The sequence below is a fragment of the Quercus suber genome, unplaced genomic scaffold (genome assembly GCF_002906115.3).
Source record: "Quercus suber isolate HL8 unplaced genomic scaffold, Cork oak 2.0 scaffold_7, whole genome shotgun sequence".
Taxonomy (NCBI): Eukaryota; Viridiplantae; Streptophyta; class Magnoliopsida; order Fagales; family Fagaceae; genus Quercus; species Quercus suber.
In genome coordinates, this window is record NW_027069473.1 from 77,647 (window position 1) to 95,159 (window position 17,513).

The 17,513-nt window shown below is 32.9% G+C and overlaps 2 protein-coding genes across 2 annotated transcripts; both read right to left on the minus strand.

The window, feature by feature from the left end:
- Positions 1 to 1,511: 1,511 nt before the first annotated feature.
- Positions 1,512 to 3,121, minus strand: LOC112032963 (polyadenylate-binding protein RBP45C). Its single transcript, XM_065774070.1, has 5 exons — positions 2,988 to 3,121; positions 2,781 to 2,911; positions 2,558 to 2,654; positions 2,303 to 2,470; positions 1,512 to 1,817 (listed from the first exon to the last, which is right to left on the minus strand). Exons 1-5 carry the CDS (start codon positions 3,063 to 3,065, stop codon positions 1,815 to 1,817), a joined length of 477 nt encoding a protein of 158 aa, XP_065630142.1. The 5' UTR covers positions 3,066 to 3,121; the 3' UTR covers positions 1,512 to 1,814.
- An 11,259-nt stretch (positions 3,122 to 14,380) lies between these two features.
- Positions 14,381 to 16,432, minus strand: LOC111996375 (uncharacterized). The gene is made up of 3 exons (XM_065774076.1): positions 15,159 to 16,432; positions 14,764 to 14,851; positions 14,381 to 14,657 (listed from the first exon to the last, which is right to left on the minus strand). Exons 1-3 carry the CDS (start codon positions 16,353 to 16,355, stop codon positions 14,575 to 14,577), a joined length of 1,368 nt encoding a protein of 455 aa, XP_065630148.1. The 5' UTR covers positions 16,356 to 16,432; the 3' UTR covers positions 14,381 to 14,574.
- Positions 16,433 to 17,513: the final 1,081 nt, after the last annotated feature.

Here is a 17,513-nt window from a genome sequence, read left to right on the forward strand (position 1 = left end):
AGACATATCATTTCTCTTAATAGAGATGTTTGTAGAAAATAGAATGGCAAAAGATACAAGATGGAGGTCAACATTTATTAATGTTTTCTGAATATGGAAGCATATATTTTCTTTGCTGTAACCGCAAAATTTAATGGAATTCCAGTGGGCATCACATAAATAACGTAGTTCCTTCCCTTGACCACTGTTTGGAAATTGGAAGGTGTAAACTCATCTAAGTTGTTCATTTGTTATTCCAGCCTCCGCCTATATTTAGCGATGACCTGGCCTTGCTCACAATTATTATTAACTTCCCATGTATCCATTAACCATTATTAGACCAATTCAAACTGTTCGGTATTCGACCAGGAAAATATTTTTCTTAGCATATATTCGCGCAATATCCATCTTACTTTTCGAATTGTTTCAAATATTTACATTGTTTTAACACACTTTTGAAGAAGGGTTAGTTCACCTGCATTCTTTTCAAGTGTTATCTCATAAATTTTATTTATTATAAAAAAAAACTCATAATCAAGTAATCAACCTTTTTTTTTCTCGTTAGTTTTAATGATTTATTTAAATAATATTGTAATAATGTCTGGTCGAACCAATCATCAACCGTGTAAGCCAAACAACGTCCAGGATCAATGTCCAATTCGGTTTTGATAATTAATGCGGATACATATACTTGGACATCCTCAAAATGCATTCACTCCCCACTTGAAATCGATCACATCTATCTACAAAAGAAAAGCTAAGAGATAATCTGATAAAATAGAAAACCCCTTTATCACTAGAATTCATATTTTAATTAAATACAGATTTCATCGCTTTGGGTGAGGAAGAAGGATTCAAAACATACATGACTCTATCTCTTAAGATTTTATTTATTTACCTTTTTTTTTTTTATAACTCAATAGTTACAGCTTAGGTGCTTTAGGAAAGGGAGATTTGAACCCTATATATCATGGAAACAATAGGTGGTGTTGAGCTACAAAGCTCTCGACTATTTTTAAAGTTAGCCCTCAATTCTATGATTAAAGCAAGATCTTTAATGACCTGTTTGGGTAGAGAAGGAAAGAAGAGAGAGTAGAGTAAAATTGGCTAAAAATAACCTAATTTTTGTGATAATCTACTCTACTCTACTCTACTTTACTTTCCCTCCCATCCAAACAGACCATAAAATTCCAAGAAAAAACATCACAAGGAGAGCATAACATAATTTAGAAAATGGTACAGAAGTACTCTTAGTCTTCAACAGTCACATTCAGTTAGTGAAATGATCCAACATTTGCGTCTGAAAATTTATTTTGTTATTACTTTAAAAAAAATTTATTTTGTCAAATTTCTTCCTTACCTCATTTGAGGAATATGAAGAGCAATTTATAATTTCCAGATTGGATAAAGAGTTCCTAGAGCACGATATAGCAGAGAATGGGGGAATCCAACTTTCAAACTCATAAAAGGGAATATATAGTTGCACGTTGCAAAGGAATACATGATTATAAAAGCACCATGGCACAAAAATATTGAAAGCAAATAAGAACCATCATCATATAGTTAATACAGCAGAAAATCTGGCAAATCCATATTGTATACAAGACATTCATAAATAGAACTAAGAGGAGCACCAACGCCACCACAATAGTAGTGCCTTCAACATACTCAATGTCACAAAAAACACAAGGAGAAGAACAGTGAGAGAGAGAATAAAGCTAAAATCAAATTTAGATGGGGCCCCACACCATCTTTCTACAGCCAATGAGCAAAATCGCAAGTTAATGCACTTCGAACACAACGAGGCCAGTCTTCAGGCTTGAAACGGTTAAAGATCACTGCACATAGCAGAAACAAAATCAAATAAAAAACACCAAGAATGTGAATTTCCTAATACACTGGCACTACCATCTATGCCCTTAGCCTTAAATAATGGCCCTCAATGAATGTCAAAAGGCCATGTACACCTAAACACTGTTAATTTATAGGTCAATGTCAAGGCTCATCTACTAGCCAACAACCAGCAATAGTAAGACACATAGGTTTACAAACCACTCCATGAAATAGCAACATATAAAACATTCCCAACAAACTGCAAATTTTCCGCAGCAACAACACATTTAATGACCACCTCCTCTTTCCCATTTAAAAACATTTCCATCAGAAGGAATTAGAGGCTAGCTACTTGGACACAATGTGAGTTACTTGATAACAAAGCTGTCCCAGCCTCACTAGCTAAAATAAGCCTCCAGACGTATACTAATGATTTCACAGAAAAGAAAAATACAGAGAAAAAGAAACTGAAGCTCACAACATTAATTACCTGCTGTGGCTGTTGGTAAGCACCAGGCTGCTGGTAATTTCCGTATCCAGGATAGCCTCCATAGTAAATGTTAGGGTCTTGAGCAGGAGGTGCATATGTATATGCATCATATCCTTGTGGGTACCCATAATATGCAGCACCATTCCACTGGGCCTGGTCCGGCTGAGTCTAAGCCAATCCAATAAATATATTCTTTTAATCATCCAGATACATGGAAACAACCACTTTTAACAAGGTTATTCAAAAAATAAAAACCTGTTTGTTTGAAGGACTCCGCCCCCATGAAAGTCGAATGCTTTGTCCTCCCAACTGAGTTCCATTCATTAATGCTAATGCTTGCTCTGCGCAAGCTCTGAAGTACAACCACAGATAAAATAAAAAGAACATTAGATTGGGAGAGAGGAAGAACGGAAGTTAAAAACAAAAAATAGGAAACAAAGGGTGGCCACTTATAGGTAGACCTGTCTTGACTTGATACCTGTTAGCAAATTGAACAAAACCACAGCGCTTTCCTACAGGAATTTTCACATGAACAAGCTCACCAAACCGGCTAAAAACCTGTCTCAACAAGTCATCTGTGACAGTTGAATCCAAACCCCCTACAAATATCTGCAATCAAGAGTGTCAAGAGTCACTAGCATATAGCAGGAAATAAATGATACCAGAATTAAAACAAGCTACCCACTGTTGTATTATTTGGATCATTCTCCCCCTGGGTTCCTTGAGTATTCTGGTAAGTAGTAGCTGCAAATGACAAATACATGTGACTAACAAATAATAACACTAAAATAAAGGAGCTGTCAGGTTATTTATGTATGTGAATGTGTGTGCGAGAGAGAGAGAGAAGGGGGTTTTGGGGGGGGGGGGGGGAGGGGGATAGCATGTGTGTGTGTGTACAGGTAATTCAAAGGTTGTGCCCAACAATCCAAGACATTCTGAACTTTTGACATTTTGAATTAATTTAACATGCATCAGGAATCAAAATGTGAATAAGCTAGTTTCCCCAAACACAATCAAATCGAATTAAATAACTTATAGTTCTTCTATGATTCAAAAAAAATGAAATCATGGATTTGTTTGGTTATAATACAAACAGGAAATAGCACATGCCAATAAACAGAACAGAAATACCCCTAAAAAGGGTATCATGAATGTATCATCATAGCATTGTTGGCAGTTCAAAAGCCTCCAATATATTTTCTTCATCTATGAGCTATTGCTTTTAACATTCGCACAAACTACTTGTGATGAGCTTTCCCCATCAAGTTTCCAAAACAATTGACGCAGAAAATTCACATAAAACCTCCTTGTATCCAATTATTTACAAACAAGCACTCCTGAACAATGTTACCTAGCACTCAATGGATGGCTCAAGACCAACCCTTAACATAATATAATGGTCAAATTGTTGACTCTCAGATCTCCCCCACCCCCCCACCCCCCAAAAAAAAAAAAAAAAAAAACCAAAAAACCCCTCTCTTTCTAAATGAGGCCATCTTCCCAAAGAACAAGGAAAGGCATGAACTAGTTCAGCAACAAACATCATCATAATTAAATTATCGAGAACATATAAATGAAAATACATCTCTCTCACACACACAAGATAAACACAATTAATAGAATCTTCCGAAACATTACAAAGGAATGTGACAGTTCAAAGAATAATAAAAAGAGTAAAGACTTGGACAGATATAAGAAAGTTTTAAACTATAAGCAGGTTAATTGAATAAGGTAAGTCAATCAATTTTTCAGAAGTAAATCTATGGATACATCTAAAGATCTGAAGGCCCCATCACAAACCCCGGAGGTGGAAATGTCAGAACTAAGAAGACAATTTCCATCCAAAATTGGATTTGCCCACACAAGCAAAAGGAAAAATAACAAATGGCAACTACACAAAAATATATATANTCTACTGAAAACATCAAAAATCAAAATCAAAATCAAAATCAGGTTGTTCTCTCCAGGTCCGGGGTGGGTCGGGTCAAATCCAGATGTTTATATGTTATTTGGATTCTAACGATACCAAAAGAATAAAGCCAACTAGTTCTCCAGCATTTTTAGTATTGACATCTGGGCCCAAAATACACACCACACACTCTCTAGCTCACAACTTTTATTAATTAGATTTGGCCCATATGTCCCAACCCTGGTCTCTTATTTGGATCCCACTTGGTCTATCTCTAACACAAACCCAACTAACACAACCAGGGGCGGAGCCATGTTGCTCCTTGGGGGGCCATGGCCCCCCCAAAATTTTAAATTTTCTCAACAGCATATAGAGCAAAAAGTTATAGGCCCCCTCAAAAAATTATAACCGGCCCCCCCATTTGTTCAGAAGACTTAAACTTTGTCTAACCGGTAAAACTTCTCCTCAAATAAAAGAATAGTTAAGCTCCCCAATTATCCAAAGAATTGTAATTAATTTAGTGGGCAATGACCTACTCTCTACAAATAGAATAGATGTTAGCCCATTTCAAAACAAAGCTTTTACATTTTCCTCTTCATTCTTATTCTCAAGCTACGTGCCTTTTGCTTTTTCCTCAATATTGCTGCCAGGCTCATTGTTTAGTTAATATTAACAAAACAAAACTCATCTCAACACAGTCACACAAAACTAAAAACTCTCACAGCTAGTAAAAACATATATATCCCCTTTTTTTTCCATCTCATTGCTGCTATAGTAGAGTAGTGAACTTGAAAGTGTGTGAGGATGTGGGTTTGTGTTGGGGGATAATTCATTAAAATATTTTAAAAAGAAATAATATGAATGATAAAGTGGATGTTGCTTAAAATAATAGTGGAATTTGTTTTTCTTCAATGCGATTAACATCTATATAATTGAGAAAAAAATTAAGGTTCTTTTTAGGTTAATTATTGAGTCATATTAAAGATATTAGTAATTTCAAATTTAGGACACTTGTAGCAACAAATGTCTTTTTTTTTTTCTTTTTTTTTTTTTTTTTTTTTTTAAGAAGCAAAATGTTATTCTTTAATGATTTGATGATGGTGGCTGAATTTAAGATGCCTGTAGCAACATTTTGAATTCATAATTTGATGATAATAGATTAATTTTATTCTATGAAAAATTACCATCATGCAAATTATTATTATTTTTTTGGATATTATGTATGTCTATAGTGAATTAGACAATTTATGGATATATTAGAGTTGATAACTTTGTATTCAATATATTTATGAATTATGATTATTATATAAATACTATAACTCGGCCTCACAAGTTAAAAATTCTGGCTACGCCCCTGCCCAACTCTTGTTTAGTCTATTTCCACATAGAGTTCTTCTTCCACACTCTTTTTGAGCAATGCCACACAAATTAACACAAAGTTCTTCGTAACAAATTTAGTAATGGTTGAGTTGTCAATTCTTTATTGATCCTTATCTAGACCCATGATTGATACTACTTTATTGTTTAATAACTAGTTGCTAACCCATGTTATGCACAAGAACCTACCTATTTGTGAGGTAAACTAAAATAATTTTATAAAAAATTTAAGAAAATACACCATTGCATGATTTGCTCTTGTATGACTTTAATTTATGTTACAATTTGATGAAAAAGTCATTGCTTGAACGTGCAATGGCTTATAAAAAATTTGTCAGGCAGTTTCAAAAAAGAATCAGAAGATTCATTGCTTAGAAATTATTGAAACAAAACAAATATATATGACTAAACAATAGAGAAATGTAAGAGAAAGATAGGTTATATTCAAAAGAATAATTTCAATTATTGCAAGTATCAAGCTTTTTTATCTTGTAAAAAATGGCTAAAGAGGATTCAGTGATTCATGTATGAAAATTACTTTTTTTAAAATACATGAAAAATCATAATATATATATATATATATTAATAATAAAAAAAAAAAAAAAAAAAAAAAAGAAAAAAAAAAAGACATTTGTTGCTACAAGTGTCCTAAATTTGAAATTACTAATATCTTTAATATGACTCAATAATTAACCTAAAAAGAACCTTAATTTTTTTCTCAATTATATAGATGTTAATCGCATTGAAGAAAAACAAATTCCACTATTATTTTAAGCAACATCCACTTTATCATTCATATTATTTCTTTTTAAAATATTTTAATGAATTATCCCCCAACACAAACCCACATCCTCACACACTTTCAAGTTCACTACTCTACTATAGCAGCAATGAGATGGAAAAAAAAGGGGATATATATGTTTTTACTAGCTGTGAGAGTTTTTAGTTTTGTGTGACTGTGTTGAGATGAGTTTTGTTTTGTTAATATTAACTAAACAATGAGCCTGGCAGCAATATTGAGGAAAAAGCAAAAGGCACGTAGCTTGAGAATAAGAATGAAGAGGAAAATGTAAAAGCTTTGTTTTGAAATGGGCTAACATCTATTCTATTTGTAGAGAGTAGGTCATTGCCCACTAAATTAATTACAATTCTTTGGATAATTGGGGAGCTTAACTATTCTTTTATTTGAGGAGAAGTTTTACCGGTTAGACAAAGTTTAAGTCTTCTGAACAAATGGGGGGGCCGGTTATAATTTTTTGAGGGGGCCTATAACTTTTTGCTCTATATGCTGTTGAGAAAATTTAAAATTTTGGGGGGGCCATGGCCCCCCAAGGAGCAACATGGCTCCGCCCCTGGTTGTGTTAGTTGGGTTTGTGTTAGAGATAGACCAAGTGGGATCCAAATAAGAGACCAGGGTTGGGACATATGGGCCAAATCTAATTAATAAAAGTTGTGAGCTAGAGAGTGTGTGGTGTGTATTTTGGGCCCAGATGTCAATACTAAAAATGCTGGAGAACTAGTTGGCTTTATTCTTTTGGTATCGTTAGAATCCAAATAACATATAAACATCTGGATTTGACCCGACCCACCCCGGACCTGGAGAGAACAACCTGATTTTGATTTTGATTTTGATTTTTGATGTTTTCAGTAGACTCAGTTTCTAACTAATAAATAATCTATTCCTATCCTAGGAAATGATTGACTAGAGATTTCCTTTTCCCAGAATGACTTAACAACATCCGCGTATTGTATAAAAATGAATTAACTTAATTTTTCCTTGGGTCTCCTAGTATTGCGTATTTAGCAAACAAAAGCTTGAATTCTTTTTCTTATTTGATCCGTATTTATTGAATTCAATTAGACTGGTGATGGCTCCTATTTTCCCTAATGAAGAAGATACCTGTCAATGTTTGTTTTATCGGTAGAAGACTCATGGGCTTTGTTTAGGAGATTTGCGGGTGAGGTTATTGACTCACCGAGCTTCAACACAGTGGCAAGAGAAGTTGTGGAAAAATGTGGAGGATTGCCATCGATGCTTATCAAAATTGGGACCTTAGACGACTGGAAGAATTTTTGTAGGCTACTTTAGGAATCAGGAGCTCTGAATAAAGATTAAAGAGGAGTCGCTCGATGAGTATATTTGATTTCATTGTAAAACTAATCTTTCTTCTTATCTAAACTTACCAATTTCTTATATTTTTATTATTGAAATTGGAAATATTGAAGGGGAAAAAAGAAACGAGGTCTTGTGTGAATAACAAATGTGAGGTTCCATGCTTCCAACTATATTTCAGACACTATATATTTTGGAAAGTTGGATGACCAAATAAACCTAGAGCTGATGTATGAGGTAAGTGCATTTCAATAAAATTTTGAGAAAATTTATCAAAGGCTTTATATTTTATAAGCCACATGCATGAAAAACAGTCCAAGTGGCATATTCCACCAAGAAATGGTTGTATTGGCATGTATATATTTACTTCTCATGTTTCAGCAATTCTGTGCTGTTTTACTCATCGGTCATCAAGTAATTTATGATTGGTTATGAAGTCATGATTTTATCGGTCATCAATGCAAATGTCAACAAATTATCAACTCATTAAGTCATGATTCTATAGAATATGGATGAAATTAAATTTTTTTTTTTTTTCAAATTGCTGTGGTTTATTAATGTTTTTCAGTTTTCTCTTCTAATTCCCATTAATGCTTGACACCCATGACCATGAGCTTGTTGGTATTACAACTGGATTTTTTTTTTTTTTTTTAATTGAGGAAAAAGATTAAGGAATCCAAAGTTTGCAATTTAGTTGGTTTCTAAACTACTAGCCTCTAGGAACTCAAATAGAAGAAACATGTTTCTGGTTATTTTGTGTTTTTTTTAACTTGCTATAATCATTATAAGGAGAAAAAAATAATAATAAAGGGAAATGATCATTTAGTTAGCTTTTGGTGTGATCTGTCATTTTTTGAGAAGAAATCAAAGAGGTCATTGAAATTGATTATGTAAATTATGGGCCAAAAGAGGCTATCCAAAAAGTTGTCCAATGTATTGTGCAAAAAACCTGTACCAAAGGTGTTTTTTGTTCTTAGGCCTGAATCCATTGCTTGTTGTAGATGAAATTACAATTATCAGATTATTTAGATCATAAAATTTTTACACCTTTTAAAATAATAATGCTGCATACACCTTTTTTTTCCCCCATAACAATTGAGGTGACAAATTATGATTAGTGTAACATTATTTTTATATATAAGACTATTACTAATGTCACTTTTATTGCAAATAAATCTTAACTTGTTACCTCACTATTTATAGAATTTATGGCTGGATGAATTCCCTCCATGCTTAGCTTTTGTAATATAGATAGTGATACACCCATTTTAACAAAACAATAAAATAACTGCTATTGTTTGCTTTTAAAAAATAAAAGAATTTTTTTTTTTTTGAATGATAGAGTGAATGGAAAAGCAAAAAAATAAATAAAGAATAAATTTTCTTTATTTATTTTGAAATAAAAATTAGATGATAGGAAATGATTTGTTTAGTCTGGCATTTTTCTATTTTTCCCTTCATTTTGTTTAGTCTCAATTCAAATACCACGCTAACTATTTTTAATCTCACTGACAATTATATTTGATTTACACTTTTTTTTTAATTTAATTTTTTTTATATAAGACTATCACTAATATCATTTTTATAGTATACCAAATTACCAATCATAACTTATTATTCTACTAATTCTGAAATTTGTGGCTGGAAGAATCCCCTCCATTCTTGGCTTTTATAATAGATAATTATACACCCATTTTTTTTTAAAAATCAATAAAATAACTGCTATTGTTTACTTTAAAAAAGAAAAGAAAAAAATAATTAATTTGGACGATAGAGTATGGAAAGGCATAAGAATAAATAAAGTATAAATTTTCTTTATTTATTTGAAATAAAAATAAAATGATTGGAAATGTAGTTATATGAGTCACTATTACATTATTATATAAGAATAAAAATTAACTTTACATAAGGTTTTTTTTTCCCTACATTTTTGTTTAGTCTCATATACAACAATAACTATTTTTAATTTCACTGACCATTATATTTGATTTACACATGGTGAGTGGTGACTAGTGTGAGGAGTGTCTAAAGCATAGTGTTAATCTGTCTTTACCAGTTATTTTTTTTTTTGTTTTTAATTTTATTTTTCCTTCTTTATTAATTTTATATACTACCTAACATCAATTGTCAAAGGTTGTAACTAATTGTCAAAGGTTGTAACTAATTATACGATCTATACATAATTCATCTAATTGATCAGGACCCTTTCAGAGGCGTTCGATATAATCAGTAACAAAACTTGATTGTAAACCGATTTACATTAGAAAGAAGAATTCATAAAATATCCCCAAACAGTTCTACAGAGAGCAAAGGACAACTCTATTCTCGAAAGGGTTATGAATCCCCTCGCATCCAAACAGGTACACATCCAAGTCTTCTGCAGAAGTTTCAAACCCAAAACCCAGTGTCCCTCCCTCCAATCTTTCTGTCCTTAAACCCTACTTCTTCAAACTAAAATCTTCAATGGAGGAACCAAGCTCAGCCTCAGAAAATCAAGGTCCACATTCAAATCATACCCCTTCTGGAATTTTATATTTGGTTATTCCTGTTTGGTTGCTCAGAAAATATATATAGCAAAAGAAAAGAACCTGGGTCAAGTCAGTTTATTTTTTTAGTTAATTAAAATTTTCTCTTTCTGAAATTGAATAAAAACAATGAAAGACTCACCTACTATCAAGCCAAGATATGCTTATTAGGCTCAGCTGAGTGGAAGGTTAAGTAATTCCATGTTTGTAGCTTTTAAATGTCTCTGTTTCTAAATAGAAAGTAAGGCTTAATTTACCTATATATGATTGTATAATGAAGAAAAAGCTTAATGAAATATTACACAAGATTAATTCTATTGAAATTAAGTTATGCTCTGATGGTGTAAAGGAGTTCATTAAGTTGCTAAAGGTAATACTGAAAGTGAATTGCTTCATTTAAATGTCCGCACTTCGTTTAAGTGCTCCGAAGTTTTGATGATGGAAACCTGGTAGTCTTATGTATTGTCATTGATATCTACTATTTTGGGATGGGGTATATAATCCCAAGGATGGGGAGAAAAAGGCTATTAGTAAGGTTCTCAACAAGTTTTCCAGATTGCTCATTTAAGAATATATGGTAGATGTTCAGAAGAAACTAAATAGTAAAGAAGCAAAGACCAAAAGGCTGCACCTTTGCTAATGGCTTTGATTGTTCAGAGTCAGTCAGGAATGGCCTCTAAGGTCGCAAAGAAATTTGATTCAAAATCTAAGGCATTTTCCAAGCTAATAGAATATAAATATAACCAAAAGGAGAAGAGGATGACACATTCATTGAGGAAGGCACTTGTTGGCTTTGCAGTGTCATCTTTGAGATGGGGCGGCCATGATTGTTGAAGTGGGTGCTGCAGTATAAGGAAATGTATTCTGGTGTCCTTCATGGTCTTGGGAATGATGATGATGATGAAAATTTTATTTATGTTTTGTCCACATTAAAGGAAAGGGTTTTGGTGGAAGAGTCCTTGGTGCCCCCAGGTTTTTGAACTTTTGGTTTCCTTTTTTCTCAGTCTCATGATCCGGCTTTGTTTGATAGTGAGGATGTGCAGAGTATCATGGAATGCTTGTATCCTTGTCCTTTCAGCTGGTCATTAATTAATAAGGGGCTGCTTCACTCTGATTTTCTAGAGAAGCATGGTACTCTAAGGCTTCTTTCGGAGGCACTGAAGTTGCTGGACTGGACTCCTTCATTGGTGCTTTAACCGTGGTTCTTATTCTAGCAATCAAATGATGCAGGGTTGGGCAGCTCTCAAGCAAGGAATTCAAAATGAAGTCAGAATTTTGAATTTTGTGTAAGCGTGTTCTCCTATTGTTGAACGTATAGAGCGCTATGATACTGTCTTCATCTTGCTTTTTTCAGTTCATATTCTTTTCATTATGTCTCAATTGAACCTGTGGAGATTGCTGGTTTAGGCTTGCTTGTAGTTTCATTGGCTGGCTAACCTTAAGGAATCAATGGCTTTTCTCTACCTATATTTACTGTGCATATTTTGCTGGCTTTGGTTAGTGTCAATCTTTGTTCAGCCATCCTAGGGGTCCATCTGTTCCCCTATATGATGCATACTTGAGCTTGTGCATTGGCACATAGCTAAAAGCCTTGTAGCCCAATTGGTTGCCACCTCTTGATATTTTTAATGGGGGAAATCCAGGGTTCAAATCCCCCTACTGCCAACTATTAAATTATCAAAAAATAATTGAGCGTGCATAAATGTAGCCTTCTTCGCTTTAAGTTCTCTAGTGTAGCCTTTTTCGCATTTAAGTTGTTTGAGTGATTCATACTTACCAAAAGAAAAAAAGTTGTTAGATTGATTCCTGTTCGTTTCCCCATATAGTTCAGTTTTTATTTTTTGGTGCCTAATCAGTTTTGGCCTTATGGTTTGCATATATATATATTGAAATTTTGTTTTTGTGTATGTTCACAGAATCGAGAAAAGTTTTCTGGTTTTCTTACGTGGGAAATTCCACTGCTTTGAGATCAAACGCTGCACGAATGCTTCAGCTTCAAGAATCTTATTCCCATTTAGCCATTTTTTTGGAGGAAGAGATTCATGAGGATTCTTTGATACTAGACTTTTATGATGGCTAAACTGCTGCTATTATTCTTGGGAAGGTTTCTTAGAAATCTAATGGTTTTGACCCCAAGATTTCAAACCGAATTAAATTTGGAACTCTGCAATCTATTATTGGATCTTATTGAAAATGAATGTGATGAAAGTATCAAAAATAGATTTGGCTACGAGGATTATTGACTGTCAACAGCTTCATGGCATTACTTGTTGAGTGCTCCCATTAGTTATATCTACACTATGTCTTCTTTCCTTTGCCTCCAGTTTTTCAGGTATGCTATTTTGTTTAGTTGATTGGCATATTGGGTTGAATGCTGGAGCTAGGGTTGGAGAGATTCAATTTCTGTGTAAAACTTGTAATTTGGACTTCAAATGAACTCTATGGGAAATGTTCCCCTCCCATCTTTAGTCAGTTAGTCGGATGCAAGAAACATGGCATTTATTTGATTTTTAAATGCCACGTCTTACATTTATATAAAAATTGGAGGAAGTTGGATTTAATGGGAGAAATCTTATCCCATATACATTATACTTTGCCTAGCAGAGAGTCTTAGTAATTGGAGGTGAATGTTGAATTGAACCTAGAACATAGTTTCAGTCGAAATCAATGCAGGCATGTGGTGTGGTTGATCTAGACAGGGAGGTCATCCTTGTAGACTTTTGATTGATAGAATAAATTGTGGCAATCAATTTTGAGTGGCAGCCACTAGTTTTGATGATTGGGATGGTGATTGAGGACTTGTAACATCTGAAGGAGAGATTACAGAGGGTTAACATGAGGGATTGACATTTAGCTCTTATACTTAATTATAGGATTTTGTTAGGAATGAACGCTTGTAGTGTGGTCTAAATTTTCATTTTGATCTATTAGAGGCCAGTTGGGCTAATGTGCTATTGAATTCTAAGTTGCGTTGTCTATTTTCTATATTGACTTTGTTTTTGGTGGTGAGGGTACACCATTGTTGGCAACTTTGGCATCAAGATATTTAAGCATTTGTTGACTATAGATAATACATAAATTTTGTTTGATATTGGTGTAAAAAAATTCAGAAATGTTTCCAATAAGCTCATGGCAACAAAGTTGTACTCGAATACCAATGTTATTTTTTACTTGGATTTGTTATAATTCTTGTTATTGGTTAATTAATGGCTAAGTCTTCAAATCTCTCTGTATATACAATTTGTTTTTGTTCTAAATATCAGGAGCTTTACTACCAAATTGTTGCAAGAAAATGCTTCTAAATAGCACTCCAAACAAGATTGATTTTGAAAACATTATAGTCCTTTGAAAGATATCACCAAATAAATAATAGGAAAGAGGAAAAATTGACAAGGAGACAAACACATACAAGAAAAAACACCAAGAATTTACAGTGTCCATGGGCATCGACATAAGATATTTTCACTAATAAAGGTGGAGAATACAAAATGGTGTAATAACACCCTCACAAGTCACAATGCTCAAATCCCAATACACCCAAATTGTTCTCTCATACAAATACAAAGTTCTCTCTCAATACAAAGGTTGGGACTCGATACAAAGTTTGGGGTTGCACGTAGCTAATGCAAAGAGAAGTTTTCTCCTCTCACAACCCCTCCACAAGCCCCTTCAAAGAGATCTTTAACTCTTACATTTTGCCACACCACTTCTGAATAACAAGCTCCGTACATTTTAACTCTTACAAATGAGAGACATGCAATTAAGGTTTGAGAAAATTCAAGCTTACAGTTTTTAGATTGTATACATTTCACGTTCTTTGAAAGAAGCAATTGTTTTCTCATTTAAATATTTTATTCAAAGCATCCTAAATGTTTATTTTAATCTTTTAAATCATAGCCCTATTATTATGAGACAAATTGGAATGCCAATTAAAATCTAAATAAGATTTTTATGATCCCTTTCAGATTGGATGTCTGTAGAATGAAATATTTGTTGGATATTTGTTGTAATTGGCGTATAATAAAAAGTGTAAAAATGATGTTCCAATCATAAATTATCACTTAAAAAAAGTTGTACAAATATTTGTCTCTTGTTTAAGAAATAGAAAGAAAAAACACATTATCTATCAAAAAATAAAATAAAATAAAACACACGCATCAAATAAATTATTTGTTTGTTGTCTTGTGTTGCTGAAAGCATAAAGTGTAAAGGAACTAGGAAAGTAGAATTATCACACGCACTTGTAACGTATCTGGAGTTCAACGATATAGCGATGTTAAAAGAAAATAAATAGAAAGCAAAAGAGTTGTGTAATACAGAGATGAGAATATCTTGAGGACGGAGACCTCTACAGATTTAGCATCTCCTTCCATCCAAGCCGCTGCCACGCATTATCATCTTTGGATTTATTATCCCGTTTGCAGTCAAAATCTATTGAACATAACAATAGTTTATCTTGTCAAAGCAAGAAGTAAGGGAAAAAAAAAAAATATATATATATATATAATAAAAGGTTCGTGTAGTTAAAAGTTTAAACCTGTCCATCTTATATCATTGTTGGCAGGGCATCTGGTAAGTACTGGAGAAATTGTTGAAGTCCCTGTAGGCTCGTCTATCTGGGCTACCTGAACAACCAAATCGAAAGCCAACAAGCATTTATATATTCTGGCAACGCAAGAGGAAATAAATAATATAATAATAACATTTTTAAAATATAACAAAATTCGTCTCAGTTATCAGTGAGGGTTGATTATAATTAAGCACATGCACAGCATATATAGGATATTAGGTGTTATAAATCAAATAATTATTATTAGTAGTAATATGTATACTACTACTATAACTGACTCTAATTTTAGTGAACAGATAAAAAAAAAAAAAAAAAAAAAAAAAAAAAAAAAAAAAAAAAAAAAGGCAGGAATATTGGATTACCTCTCCATTTATAAGCACACTTCTGTCTGGAGTACGGGTAAAAGTCGTCCTCATGTTCTTACAACTTTCCACTCTTAAATACCACAATTTTGGCAGTATGAACTGATAGTTCTTTGGGCAGAAGTTAACAAGGCTTGGTAGACCTTTGAGTCCCATCGATACTAGTTGAGGGAGTGTTACATCTTTCTGAACTCCAGCGTCTCCTTCATGTGTGAATACTTCCATTAATTGAGGGTTTTCTTTTACTAGGAAAATCCGTAGTTCTACAAGACTATTAGCGATGGTCATGGGGAAGAGATTTTTCAATTTATTGCAGTATCTGACATTGACTCTTTCCAGTTTAGGGAAGCATAAAGGTTGGAGATGACTCTCTGATGAGACCTGTTCTTCTACATTTTCAACAATTAGATGCTCCAATTTGTCACACCTTTTAATTTTAAGATTTTTCAACTTTTGTAAGCTTTGAACGAGGACCGGCGTGAAAAGATGCACCAGTTTTTTGCACCCGATGACTTCTAAATTTTCAAGACTGTTGAGATTTACAAGTTGGATTGGACCCTTCCATATATACGTCAATTCATCTAGATTGACCAAGCACATTCTCCTCAACCTTGGGGAAAATTCATCTTGTTGTTCTCCTTCTCTAGTAAGAAGACCCTCAAAGTTAAACACCTCCTGAAATCCTCCACAGTTATTTATTTCCAATTCTTCCAATGTCAAAAAACTGGAAACTAAATTCCAACGATCCACATGGAAGAGACATTTCAATTTATTGCAACCTTTGACCTTGACTTTGACAACGTTTGGTTTAGGGAAGCATGAAGGTTGGAGATGACTCTCAGATGAGACATGTTCTTCTGCATTTTCAACAATTAGATGCTCCAATTCGTCACACCTTTCAATTTCAAGAAATTTCAACTTTTGTAAGCTTTGAGCGAGGGCTGGTGTGAAGAGATGCATTAGTTTTTTGCACCCGATTACTTTTAAATCTTCAAGATTGTTGAGATTTATAAGTTTAGTTGCGCCTTTCCATATGCACCTCAGTTCATGTAGATCAACCACATACATTTTCTTCAATCTTGGGAGTAACAGATCTTGTTCTCCTTTTATAGTAAGAAGCCCTTCAAGCTTAATCACCTCTTGAATTCCTCCACAATTTTTAATATATAATTCTTCCAAATTTGACAAACCTTGCATCAAATCAAATGAAATTGCATTCCAATCGTCCACAGGCAAGATCTGTAAATTTTGAAGCTACACATGTACCAATTTAAGTCTCTATTAATTAAAAGCAAAAGGAATTCACATAAGTTGTGACTAAACCTATTTATACACACACAAAAAATCCTTACATGTGAAATTATGTGGCAAAATGAAAGTATTACAAGTTGTACAACATAATTTTACTATGTGAATCATTAGAAGTACATTACAATTATTAACAATAGGTTACTTCAAGTAAAACTCTATTATTGTTTATTTTTTGTTTTTGTAAAAAATGAATCTTATTCTGATTAAGCTCAATAATCAAAAGTCTAAAGATATTTAAAAGGCTTTTATTTTATTTTAATTTTAAATTATTTTACAATTTAGTATAATTTTTGGTTTTTTAAAAACTTGGATGTATACAATGTGCATTTGTCACGTAACTTGAAGTAATTGTTGATCTTTTAGTTTTACCATTTATTTTAATAATTTATATTTATATTATTGAAATATTTTTTTTATTTTATATCTGATTCTTGATTAAGTCAGGCCTTATATAGACATAAGATTAATCCTATATAATAAACTGGGTCTTAAAAGTCATGATTACACAAAATAGTTATCTTTTTTCTAAAACACTCCGAAACGACTAAAATATGGATTTATCTCATGGCCATATATTTTATTAACAAATCAAGGCTCATGACCCTAATCATTTCTCTCACATCTCGTGGAATTGGCATTCCCAATAAAAGTTCATATTTATGCAAAATAAGAAACTTCATGAGACCCAAGCATGCTCTAATTGGTGGAATATCATTTTTGAATCCAAGAATGTTGGGTATATATGTGTGATTGAAGTCCCACATTAAATAATATGTTTGATATCATTTCTCTCATTCAACCCATATTTTTTCACACAAAAACTATAAGTACTCTCTCTCTCTCTCTCTCTCTCTCTCTCTCTCTCTCTTTGTGGATTTTTTTTCTTTCTTATAGCTCTATATAAGGTTGATGTTTTTTTTTTAGTATGTGTTTTGATATTGTAATTTTTTAATTTCCCATCACAAAGTCTTCTATCTCTCTTTTATAGCTTTTGTTAAATTTTGGTTTGGATTTATACTTTTTTTTTTTTTTTTTTTGGTAATT

Coding starts and splice junctions, on each gene's coding strand:
- LOC112032963 (XM_065774070.1), bottom strand. CDS start 3,065: ATGTATTTGTCATTTGCAGCTACTACTTACCAGAATACTCAAGGAACC. Junction 2,912..2,987: donor ATGATCCAAATAATACAACA/GTGGGTAGCTTG, acceptor TCTTGATTGCAG/ATATTTGTAGGGGGTTTGGA. Junction 2,655..2,780: donor TTTGTTCAATTTGCTAACAG/GTATCAAGTCAA, acceptor GTTGTACTTCAG/AGCTTGCGCAGAGCAAGCAT.
- LOC111996375 (XM_065774076.1), bottom strand. CDS start 16,355: ATGCAAGGTTTGTCAAATTTGGAAGAATTATATATTAAAAATTGTGGA. Junction 14,852..15,158: donor GTGTGCTTATAAATGGAGAG/GTAATCCAATAT, acceptor TTGGTTGTTCAG/GTAGCCCAGATAGACGAGCC. Junction 14,658..14,763: donor CAATGATATAAGATGGACAG/GTTTAAACTTTT, acceptor TATGTTCAATAG/ATTTTGACTGCAAACGGGAT.